Source organism: Peromyscus leucopus, chromosome 8b, assembly GCF_004664715.2.
Source record: "Peromyscus leucopus breed LL Stock chromosome 8b, UCI_PerLeu_2.1, whole genome shotgun sequence".
NCBI classification, from domain to species: domain Eukaryota; kingdom Metazoa; phylum Chordata; class Mammalia; order Rodentia; family Cricetidae; genus Peromyscus; species Peromyscus leucopus.
Window position 1 is genome coordinate 82,882,401 of NC_051086.1, and position 12,606 is coordinate 82,895,006.

Genomic DNA, 12,606 nt, shown 5'->3' on the forward strand with positions numbered 1-12,606 from the left:
TGGCCTCTGGGCTGGCCATCTGATTTTATAAATGGATTTATGGGAATAGACAACACAAAAAGGAGACTTCGTGGTTCTAAACCTCATACTGCTGTCTAGTGAGAAAGAGTCTGACCAGTCCTAATAGAACATTCTACAAAATCCCTGGCTGGCATTCCTCCAAACTGTCAGTATTGGCATAAACAAGAAAGGCTGGAGAACAAGGGACGTCCAACAGCTGATAGAAACTCAAGGAGGCATGATTAATGTAATGTAGGGTCCTGCATGGCCTCCAGAAGAGGACTTCACGGGAAACAGGAATCACCTGAGGCTTTCATATATATTCTTTCCGTACTGGCTGTGAGTCTCGCTCTAGACCAGAGTGTAGTTAGCCTAACCAGGAACTCTGGTCAATCCTTCTGCCATAGCCTTCCTAGAGCTAGGATTAGTAGTTGTAAGCCAACACAAGCTCAGCTCGTTATTGGTTCCTTAGTAGGTGTTCACTGGGGAAGCAGTTCCAGGGTGAAATGCTGGGAAACCTTCCTACCTCCCCCACAACCACACTCCTCCACTCGGTATTCTAAAATAAGGTTTACTGGAGGGGAAAAAAAAGTGAGTGGTGATGTGTTGGTTTTTTAAGTATCGATCTGATTACAACAGGCTGAAGAATTGTCCTGCTGTAAGTGGATGAGAGTGGGGCTCGGAAGCCTTGGGAGATGCAGCACCTACAAGAGAAGCGGGGAGCAGGTACTCGGCTCTTCCTGCTTCACAACAGTAGAGACCTGGGGACTCCCCGAAGGCCACCTCCCCCATCTTTAGTCAGCAACTGTTTCCAGAGAGGCAGAGTTGGAGAGATTCGGAGCAGAGCTCTGTGCCTTCAGCAGGGTGTGCAAACTTCGGCTTCCAAATGTGAAACTTCGCCCCCTGCTTCACACTCAAGTGTCAAGAGTTAAAACAACAGCATGCTCTCAAATCGTTTATAAATGTTTATTAAATGTCAGTAATTTTTACAAAGCAAATATTAATAGTCAAGAGACAAATTTTGCAAAATATGTACAAAAGTAAAAAGCCTTAATGACTAGCAACTCGCTGAACAAACTGAAACCCTTCCTCCCAATCTTCGACCTCCTGTAGAAATAATTTACTGCTAGCCTGGAACCAAAGCACTGGCCAAGGAAAAATTTACAACAGTATCAGATAATGTGCTTAGTTCCTGGAAAGTTATAAAAAGATGTATGTAAAAAAAAAAAAATCTAAGCCACAAATACTTCTACAGGGTAATATAAACAAACCATGTCTCGTTAGGGACAGTATCTGTGAGGTTGCACTGAGTGCTTCGGATAAGGCTTCTTGTGCCCTGTGAGCTCACACCTAATAGAGAAAAGCCATCTAGGATATTTTGCGATTCTGCTTTCAAGTAAGAGAGAGGTAAAGAGAGGGTACACAGTATAGTCTGCTTCAGTACTATACGCACCCAACAAGAACACATTGCCTCCTTCCCTTCCTCCCTGTCACTCCTGGTACCATCACACAGGCATGGCTAATGTCAAAATCACCACTCATTTTAGCAGTGTTGTTTCTGTAAATCAGAAGTATATACCAAGAAGGTGGTTTATTATGATCAGTGATTGTCAAGGGTTGAAATTTTATGCTTCTTGGATTCAGGTATATTCAATCCATCTGGAAATGTCAACATTATCAACACAGCAAAGGTCACAAAAGTCACTTTATAGCCCACAAAACACTGCCACATCCTAGTGCTTGAAAAGGCAGGTGGCAGTCTCTGCAGTGGGGAAGCTGAGCCATGAGGATCTCAAATGCCATCAGCCCAGGATACACAGGGAGGCCACATCTCAAAAGCACACAACTCTACAGACAAACAAATGCAAACAATGCTCTGAGCCGTCTCTGGCACTCAAAATGAGGGTTAGACCGGAATGCTACATACAGGGATGAACAGTCCGTTCCAATGCTCATCTACATTCAGGCGGGCAGAAGAAGGCTAGTGGCCAAACACTGCTCTGATGAATCTAGCAAGCACCTGCCGGGCAAAGCTAGCAGTATCTAGCTGATGGTACCCGAAAAGCCATCATCAGGTTTGAACACAGAATTCAGTCTCTAGTGTAAACTGATTAAGCCCTAACCTCGTACCATAAGAAAATAGGCATCATGTGCCTCGTGCTTTCTAAACTGAAAAGCCATCCCAGCTTTAAAGAAAAAGAACAAAAAGTAGAAAGTGCTTTCATTCCAGCAGCGTAACACAAAGATCATTTGGCTCATGGAGTTTAATGTGCTGAAACCACAGGAAGGAGATGTACAACCAGAGGCCGATTTCCAAATGAAAGGACCTGCAAAACTTTACTCTCCCTCTTTCAAAGAAAATTAAAAGAAATGAAAAGGTAACAGAGCGGCTTTCTCTAGGTTTATTTGGGAATTTGTTACAAATATTTGACTGGGCTTTACAGGTAGGTGCATGGGTTCATACAGGAAATTCAGATTAACACTGACACTTGGGTCTTCTCAAATGAGAAAAATAACATCACTACAAATCGCAACTCGGAGTCACGTTCCAAATGGTTTGTTTGGGGTTTTGCCGAAATGTATCATTAAATAATGAAAGCACCAATTTGAGGGATTTCCAAATAGCTTGAGTTTCAGGATATAAGCGCGTAACTTGGGCATTTTATTCTTCATATAAACGAGGTATAACCGGATGTGAATACCAATGCTGAGAAATACATCCCATCAGCCCAAGTGTTCGGAAGCCTACACTGGAAGGTGGTTTACTTAGAGGGCACATGCTTTTTGCTGCATCTAACAATACTTCTGGTCACTTCTGGCACCAATGTGGATACTTTCTCTAATTCAAAGCCTCCACCACCAACCGAACAAGCATTTATTTCCCTGTAGAGCCTGGGCTTGAGAAGGTCCAGAGGCCCCTCAGGGGTGCAGCACCCACCAATGCGCTGCGATGGGCTCCTCTTCGGGACACCCTGTCTTGTCTGGCTGCAGCTGCCCTCTGGCTATCAAGTACCCTTCCCAGACAGAAAAAACGGAAAGGGAGGCTTCAATTTAATACAGACAGCATTTGGCAGAAAGCAACATTTCAGGACATTAAAATATTTAAGAGGCAGAAACATACCTTGAAATAAGATCATAAGAAACCATGGAACAAAGCCCTTTCCCCATTTCAAAAAAATTAAGGTCTAAATTTGTGGTGTTCTTTCATTTATAAGGCAACACTGTAAAATATAAAAAATTTCAAAGTCAACCAAGACACTTGTGTGATCATTTGTTGGTATGTAGCAAGGATGCAGGATTTCAGAACAGAGAGATTTGGAGTTAGGCACGGGTCATTCCCGCAAAGTCCGATGTCCCAGGGAGCCTCAACTCCAGTTACACTCTAGGGACTGGGGAGCCAGCACAGGCAGGGTAGAACACCTTTGCAATTCTGTGGGCTACATTTCACCTTCCTCTTCACACGACGACGATATTTCAATTCACAAAAGGACATGAGTTTCAGGATGCAGGTGTCAGATTCCTTCCAAACATGGACTAGAACTTTCTGGCTGAGCCTCACAGTTCTTTGAATTCTAAACAATCCTGTATAAACTGCAAGTAAGTAATCCATTGCTTCAGAATGTATCTAGACTGCATTTGGTTCTGAGATTCTGCATGCATCAGAAGGAGCTGCAGATGCCCAGAAGGATGCTGTGTCTAGGTGGGTGCTCTTGTCATTTCTTGGTAATAGTCACAATGGAGGAAGTCAGGGATTCTGCTCTGTCAGGCAATGTTTCTGTTCTCACCACAGAGCTTAAGTGTAACTGGACATAAACTGCTCTCTGAAGGGACTCACTTCTATTTTCACTGCAGTTAGTTTTGGCCAATATACAAAAATGTTTGCTAAATGAACATAGAGCAAACCAAGTGTTACTGTGCACATGTTCAAATGCTCATCAGCACTGGAGTTATGCTAACCCCATATATTTTAACAACTTATTCTTTTTCGCAAAAAGGACTAGATGTAGAACCATTCAAATATACATAAATTATGGTAACAACCCTTGCACTGTGATACTGGACTACATGTCTTAAGCTCATGTATTACCAAAGGCAAGAAAACACTGGAATTTAGAAACACAAAGACAAGTCAGGTCTCTGAAGAACACACCCCTCTGAGCACACTAAGAGGCTCAGCTCTCACAGCTGCCAGCAAGGAATAAGGAACACCACTGCCTGTGAGCCACAAAGCTGACCAACCTTTCGGAGCCTGATTCTTGCCTGAGAACAGTCACACAGTAAAAATGACAGGCATCACAGTCCTCATGCATTCTCCATGGAAAGCAGGGGTGTGCTCAGGCTCTGCAAACTCACAGCCAGCTGGAACGTGACAAATGCTTTAGTACACCAGTCACTATGGGTATAGCTAATCACAAAGCTACTTTACGGGCATGGTTTAACCTAGCAGTGGTGTGTGTGTGTGTGTGTGTGTGTGTGTGTGTGTGTGTGTGTGTGTGGCAAACCTACTAGGTATGGACCAAAAGAACAACTTATCCTTAGATGCATTCTTTAGACATTCAACTGTCCCTCAATAAAGCTGTCACCTCACACACTACAGCACCAACACATACAAACTGTGTCTACAGGGACACTAAGCATGAACAGAATACTCAAAGGATGTCTTCTTGAATATTTCACAGGAAAACACTGCCCGCCAAGCTCTTGGTGACAAAAGAACCCCCTAAATGCTAGAGTTCAGAGTTGCTGAGATTAAGACAGGAGGGCGAAAGAAAGACGACTCAACAGTGATTCCCTCCAGGAGGCGTGACACCAACTGAGACAGGACCAACAAGTCACATGTGGCACTCAGGAACAGCCATGTTGACTGCTGTTACCAAGGGGCTCGCCCTTTCTAGCCGTTGTTATGGCCAAGACGTTTCTAACAGGGCACATTAAGTTACTGATGCTTAGATATGGAAAAGGCAAACTGCACGCCACTGGGTATTTTAGATCAACACCGAACATGTACCATTTGTGAACACATCAGCATTAGGCCCAAATCCACACTGTAAACTTAAACACTAAGACACGATCTTCAGGAACTAAAGAAACTGAGAAGAAAACCATTCTGCGTGTGTAAGCAATTACAAACACAGGAAGGCTAAGCCTCTGAAGATCTAGACTGCTGATCCTCAGACTGAACTTTCCCTAACAGCCATTTTAGGACAGGGGCTCACTCGAGCTAGGCATGACACTGCTGTGTAAGGCACTCTCTCTTGGGTCTCATCTTAGAGCCGAACGTTCCTAATCTCGTCCCTACAAGTAGTTAAGGATACTGCCTATTCTTGGCACTGCAGGAGAATTCAGTTTGCAAGCAGAAGAATTCAAAGCCTGAAATACACCTAGTGTGAGGCTGGGCAGGAAATTACAACTGGACTTGAATGGAAGCCATAGTAAAACCCATCAAAGCCTGAATTCCAGCAGACATTGGCAATGTGTTAATTCAGCAGCTTTCAGCCACAAACTAAAGGCCACAGAAGGACTAAGATTTCCAAGAAGTTAGACACAGAATTGAGATTTCTCTAACTGCTGTTGTAAACTGCTATTTTAAAAAAGAAACAAAACCCAAGACAAACAGAAAACAATCAAAACCACAACAAGGTATTAAAAGAGCAAGTCTTGTCATCACTGGAGCATGAGCTGCTTGAGGTTGTCGTGGAGGATTGTGTCCTTCACGTCGCGGAACACGAGGCGGATGTTCTCTGTGTTGATGGCGGTGGTGAAGTGGTGGTACAGTGGCCTCTGCTGCTGGTCCCGGCGTTTGCCACGGAAGCATTCCACCAGAAACTTTTGGACGTCTCTTAAGCAGTGTGGGTCCCCTTCAAATTCTAGGAAGTAGTCTTTGATGCTTACAACTTGCACTTTCTCTTCAAGCAAGTCTGTCTTGTTTAAGAAGAGGATTATAGACACATTGCTGAAAACCCGGTTATTGACAATTGTTTCAAAAATGTTCAGAGATTCTGTAAGGCGATTGGTCAGGCGATCCTCCATAAGCACCTGGTCAAATTCACTTGAAGACACAAGGAAAAGTATTGATGTCACACTGTCAAAGCATTCAAACCAACGTTTCCGTTCTGATCTCTGGCCACCTACATCAACCATTTTGAAAGGAACATTTTTAATTTCAAAGTCGTACTCATGGATGCCTTTGGTGGGTCTCCTGGCAAGCAGAATATCTTGTTGTGATGGAATGTAATCCTGGAAGAGAAAAGGGTTTATACTTAGGAGTCCACAAGTAGCAATAATGGATGTGCAAATTAAATGATTAAAAAAAAAAAAAGACAAGTTCTCACTAGTAGATCAGGCTGGCCTCTAGCTTGAGATCTTTCGATTCTTGTGCTCCAGCCTCCCAGGTAATAGAATTACAGGTGTGAGACTCCACAACTGGCACACTTCTCACATGTAAGTGGAACTCCCAGCTGACTTCCACTCTCCTGCACTGCCAACTAGTACCTACTCCTAGGTCAAGCCAGAATAATTTCACTGCTCCATGCATCTCCATGCTATTCCTTACCCCTCTAAAAACAGGAGGATCTGAGAATGTAATTCATGAGGCTAACTTCCCATGTTTGGTTCTGACCTACTCTCATTACAAATGCTTCTTCATTATACACACCTCCTTCATGACGCTGAATAAGCTCCATGATGTCACGCATGTGGAAAAACACTTAACCTAGCACAAGTGATTAACAATATGCATTTTGAACTATAGGCTAGTCTGTTTCCAGGCTATGGTTCAAGCAGCTCTTACTGATGAAGAATGCACTCTGAGCACCAGTACCTCTACTGAGAAACAGGACATTCACACCTGGCGGACATTCACACCTGGCACACTTGTCTTGGAAGAGCTTCACTGCTAAGACTGTTAGCTCTTCCTGAACTCTTCATGTGGCCACTAAGTGACTAGGCTGGCGTTGTACCTGCGATGATCTTCCTGCCTCTGCCTCCTTAGTGCTAGTATTATACATTTACACACACACACACACATGTTTAAAGCAGTCTTGCTATGTTGTTCTGGCTGATCTGGAATTTGTTGACAATTCTTCTCCCTTAGTCTTACAAATGCTGGGACTGCAGGTCCTGCCCCTGTGGCTTTCCAGACCTTGTGAGCAGGGAAACAAGATCTTGAACAAAGGCAGCTGCTAGCTGTAGCAGAGAGCAACTGCACCCCAGTGGCACACTTCCTTACATGCCCTAAGTGGTTCTCTTTCTCAGGCTAGTACTTTTCCACAAGTCATGTGGCTTTTTGGCAATACTCAAACAGGAGCAGTTTTAATACTTATCTTCATGGTCAAAACATTTTCAAAGTCAAGGAGGATGGAAAACTGTGACTTTACAAGCTGAATGAATTTTATGCCTTTCCTAGGACTCAACACACAGTGGGGTTTCTGCAGCTGTAACAGGAGAGAAGCGAATGGGATTCTGTGACTTGTCCTAAGTTCACAGAACGATGATAAGATGCAGCACAGCCAGCTTTATCTCCTCTGTACTCCAGATGGGCTGCAGAACTCCTCTCAGCCCGGCCGACCGGCCGTTTAAACCCCTACTCCACACAGCTGGGCCTGGCCAGACTATTGTTTACAAGCTATTTGTTGGTTGCATACTTTGTGAAGCACTGTCGCTAGGCACCAGGGACTTAACTCTTACAATCAAGATGGGAAGTCCTGGTCCTCACGACAGAATAGAAAAAGACAAAGTAACTATCAACTGTGACATATGTAACAAAGAAGCAAGGGCTGATGCGGACAGGAAGAGGATGACAGCTGTTAGCCAAGCCTGCGGTGCCAAGGTCAGGAAGAGTTCAAGGTCATCTTTGATTACATAGTAAGTTCAAGTCTAGCTTCAGCTACAAGAGACCTTGTCTCAAACAAAATACCACCCAACAAACAACAACAAAACCCCAGCAACAATGAAATGAGGATGTGTATGAATGGTGTGCTTAGAGAAAAACAGAAAAAAGCAGATCAAATTAGCTCTGTTTAGACTATAAGAAAGCACTCTTAAAAAAAAAATCATTAGCCAGGCATGTTAGTGTACGCCTTTAATTCAAGTGGGAGGCAGACCCAGGCAGATCTCAGTGATTTTGAGGCCAGCCTAGTCTACAAAGCAGGTTCCAGGGCTACATAATGAGACCTGGTCTCAAAAAACAAACAACAAATCAGAGCCTGGTCTAGGGTCTGGAGAGGTTGCTCTTGGAGAGGACATGGCTTTAGTTCCCAACATCCACATAGCAGATGTAACTCCAGTTCCAGGGAAACTAACATCCTTTTCTGGGCTCCTGGGGCACCAGGCAGGCACGGTAGTGCACATACATACACACGTGCCGATAAGCACTCATACACAAAAAATAAAAATAAATCAATTTTAAAGAAATGTTTAGGACTGAGGAGGTGAGCTCAGTTGGTAAAGTGTATGCATGCAGCACATGCCTAAGGTCCTGAGTTTGGATCCCTAGCACCTACATCAAAAAGGTGGGTGTTAGCAGAGCACCACCTATATCCCAGAGCTGGAGTGGTAGAGACAGAAGGATCCCTGGGCTGTTCATCAGCCAGTCTAGACAAATGGAGAGACCCTGTCTCAAACAATGCAAGAAACAACCAAGGAAGACACACAGCACCAAGCCCAGGTGCCCCACTAGCATACATACACGTGGGTATGTATCCCCTTCCACATACTCTATTCCCTAATGCTTCTCTCCAGTTATATATGCATTATGTGTACAAAGTAAGTTATAAAGAACTCAAGTTCTGGGAGATACTTCTAACTATGGGGGAAGCAGGTAACACAATACTCCTTTAAAGGCAAACAAATGCAATTAAAAATTTAGTTTTGTTTTTTAAAACAGACTGGCCTTAAACTTATGATCCTCCTGCCTCAGCTTCCTGAGTGCTAGAATTATAGATGTGTGCCATCACACCCAGCAGGCAAATTCAACTAGAAAAATATAAGGGAAATGTGAAAATGAACCTGCTAGGGGAAAAAAGTACAGTCCTCCGTGCCCTAAGTACTTGGAATGTTACTTTCCTACTCACAACAAGTTAGTTCTGTGCTTTTCATTAGCACTCCAACATGAAGCCTCAGAGCCCAGAAGCTCATTTAACACACCAGAAATCTAAGAGGAAGAAAGGCCAGCTGCACTAGATTTGGTGACTAACAAATTACCTCTAGGGCAATAGCTCTAAGCACTGCAAATCTTAATTCCAACGACTCTTGGGTGTTTGCCAATACAGGGAGCGGACAGTCGCGTTCTCTGCCTGCCTTGGGTACAGGAAAGCCATGAGCAGGCCTCAACCCAGCTGAGTCACGAGCTTTGGGGTAACCAGTGGGAAGATACCAGAGTCTCCTTCCAAGGGTGACATTCTCTCTCACCTCAGTCTTTTCAGCAGGCCTCGAGAATAGAGCCCCATTTCCCTGACTCCAATACAAAAGAGCCCTGCTCTATTTCTGTTACAGAAACTCAACAAGATTGAAAAAATAACAGATAATGTGCAATCTCATTTTCAAACACAAATCTCTTTCATGTTGGAAAAAAATTAAGAAATGTGTCAGTGTCTGTAGCTATTCATCAGGCCACTGCCACTAGAAGAAGAGGAAAAGGCAGGCTTAGTATTTTCTCTAACTTTCCTAACAAGCTGCCCCCAGATAAAAGCAATGCTATCCTGATTACTGCTTCCAAGTATCAATGACCAGAAATGTAGCTTTGATACTTACTGGTACTCCAAGTTTATCCAAGTTATCCAGGAAATACTTCACAGACTCACCCTGAAAACAAGAAGAAAACAAAGTTACAAGGGCTTAGATGCTGCTCCACAGTTGATGCTGTATTGTGGGGCTGTTCACTTGGTCCAAACACCCTTTGTTTAGTCACACCCAGGGAAGCTGAAGCAGGAGGACTACCAAGTGTAAGGCCAGGCCAGGATGCATAAGAGAGACTCTGGGCTCTAACAAAAAAAAAAAAAGGAAAGCAAACTGGAAACAAAGAAACTTCGGTAAATACCAACTTTAAAGCACTTCTAATGGGCTGAAGGTACAGCTGAGGCCGCACAAGGCCGTGGGTAGTCCTCAGCACTAGAGTAAACCAATGCACAAGCAGCCGATAAGAAGCCCACCAGAGGCTACTACATGTGGTATTGCTTAGTGGAGGACAGCAAGACATGTGCTCCTGTACTTGACCTGTGACAATGGGTTAGCCTGACTGAAGGAAAGGAAAACAATGTCCAGCACTACAAAAATTGTCACTGCGCAAGTTTTCAGGTCACTGTAGGGACTTTTGTTATGACACCAAATTTGGTAGGCCTGGTTTCTTGAAGGCTGGGTCCCTGTGGGCCTAGAAACCCTACCAAAGAGCGTCTCAGGTCCTGCCACACTGAAGGCCTGTCTGTCCTGCACTCTGAATAGGTCTTCACCTGGCCACAGTTCAGTAGCACCTGACACTGGACCTTTGGAACACAGCAGATGACTAAGTTATGCAAAGCTACCAAACGTTGGCATGTTTTATTATATAGCATTTAAAACCATATTTGCCAACAATTGCGTCAATCTTATCACACGTCTGTGGGAGGCTGTCGCACTCACAGTGGTGGACAGATTCGGGTTTCCTATATTCTTATACTCAGCTGAATGCTTGAGCTTTGTACGACTAGCAACAAAAACCCATTTTCCTGAAATAGTGGGGTGGCTAAGTATCCAAATGCCAGTCATTCCTTTAGGCAAAAGTAGCATGGCCTGAGAAGGGTGGCTGCAGCAGCTCGGAAGAAGCCTGGTCGTCCTTCAGTTTCTTCAGACAATCGTCCTGTTTCTGTCTCCATACATATTCATCAGAAAGACACTCCAAGTGAAGACTGAGCTTGAGTCTTTTGACTGTTCAATCTAGGGTGGTCTTCAGGGAAACTAGTCATGGTTTGAAGGCTGTGTGCCATATCCACAAACACTTCTGGCCATAAAAACAAGCTGATGAAGACCACAACCAGTATGGATTGAGGCTTACATACTGATCTGCTGCTCTTTCCCTGAGGTACAGATGGTTGTGAGCTGCCTGATGGGGTGCTGGCAACTGAACCTGGGTCCTCTGGAAGAGCAGCCAGTGTTGAGCCATCTCTTCAGCCCCAAGTTTTCCCTTTTCAAACTGGGTAGCATCCATCCCCTCGAGCAACCTGTGCTGTTTGTAGGTTTAGAATCCCCTCCACTTCTCAAAACACACAGCAAAGCAACTAAATAAGCATCATGGTAGGTGGAGCACTTGAAGTGCCTGAATTATTTGCTTCAAGACAGAATCCTCCAGAAGGTACCTTTCAGTTTTAAGGAGATTTCTACAGCTGAACTGAACACAATTGTGGGGAATTGAACATACATACAGATGTGTCATTTGTAACTGTTATTTACTGTTTCTCCTATTTCTAAATGGGAACACATAGCAACTTGTATTCAAAGACCTAGTAAGGGTAAAACGAAGGGGCTATAAAACTGATACTTCAGAGTATAAAGAATGAGGACTGTGCCACTGGCTCCTGACCTGCAGGAACTAAGCACACCCACAGATATAATATACAACACACACACACACATATGCACGCACGCATGCACGCACGCACGCACGCACGCGCGCGCACTATATTTGTATCACACGCACACATACACGTATGCACTAAATAGAAAAAGGTTTGTGTCTATTGTGTCTATGTGAGTGTATGTGCACATGTATGCACAGGTGCTTATGCCTGTGTCCCATGCTGGTGTCCTCTATCACTCGATCTAGTCCTTTCTGAGGCTTGAATTTTCTAAGCTAGGCTGGAAGCTGGCAAGCCTCAGAGATCCTCCTGTCTCTGCCCTGCTCAGAGCTGGGACACCTTGTCACCCGGGTGCTGGAAAACCAACTGCTCCCCGTGGCTGTGCAGTGAGCACCTTAAATGCTGAGCCAGCTCTCCAGCCCTGAGAACTATCTTTTTTCTTCTTTTTCTTTTGTTTTTCCGAGACAGGGTTTCTATGTGTAGCCCTGGCTGTCCTCGAACTCAGAGGTCCACCGCCTCTGCCTCCCGAGTGCTGGGATTAAAGCGTGTGCATAACCATCTGGCGACACATACAGTACTTCTACGTTCTATCTTTTTAACAAACGGTTTTCATCTTCCTCCCTTCTTTCCTCCCTCCCGCTCTACCCTGTCCTTCTTCCACCCTTCCTCTTCTTGAGGCAGGGCTTCACTTTTTAACAAATTTTAATATTTCTTTTCCTCCCTCTCTTCTTTTTTTTTTTGAGGCAGAATTTCATTCACTGGCTTTGAAGTTACAGCAGACCTTCTCAGCCTCCTGACATTACAGGAATGAGCTACTGCCTGGCAGTTTTGGTAACACTGTTAGATAAACAGCTCTAAGTCCACAGCTTTCTGTACCTCTGCAATTATACCCACGGTCATCTTCTGGGCAGAGTTAGACAGTTTTAACTGCTAAGCTCTCCTGGTTTCCTGGTTTCACACAGGTGAAACACTGAGTTCATTCTTCAATAGAGAATCCGGACAAAGATAAAAGCACAGCCTGTGATCCTGGCAACTGGGAAATGGAGGCAGCCCAAGGACC

General features: G+C 44.3%; 1 protein-coding gene across 2 annotated transcripts in view; it reads right to left on the bottom strand.

The window, feature by feature from the left end:
• Nucleotides 1-952: 952 nt before the first annotated feature.
• Nucleotides 953-12,606, bottom strand: part of Gna13 (G protein subunit alpha 13) — a 40,883-nt gene continuing 29,229 nt past the window's right edge. For both annotated transcript variants that reach the window (XM_028865245.2, XM_028865246.2), the window contains exons 3-4: nucleotides 9,751-9,801; nucleotides 953-6,237 (exon numbers count right to left, since the gene is read on the bottom strand). In XM_028865245.2, coding sequence (XP_028721078.1) covers nucleotides 5,665-6,237; nucleotides 9,751-9,801 — 624 coding nt within the window. In that variant the 3' untranslated portion in view covers nucleotides 953-5,664. The remainder of the gene's footprint in view (nucleotides 6,238-9,750; nucleotides 9,802-12,606) is intronic.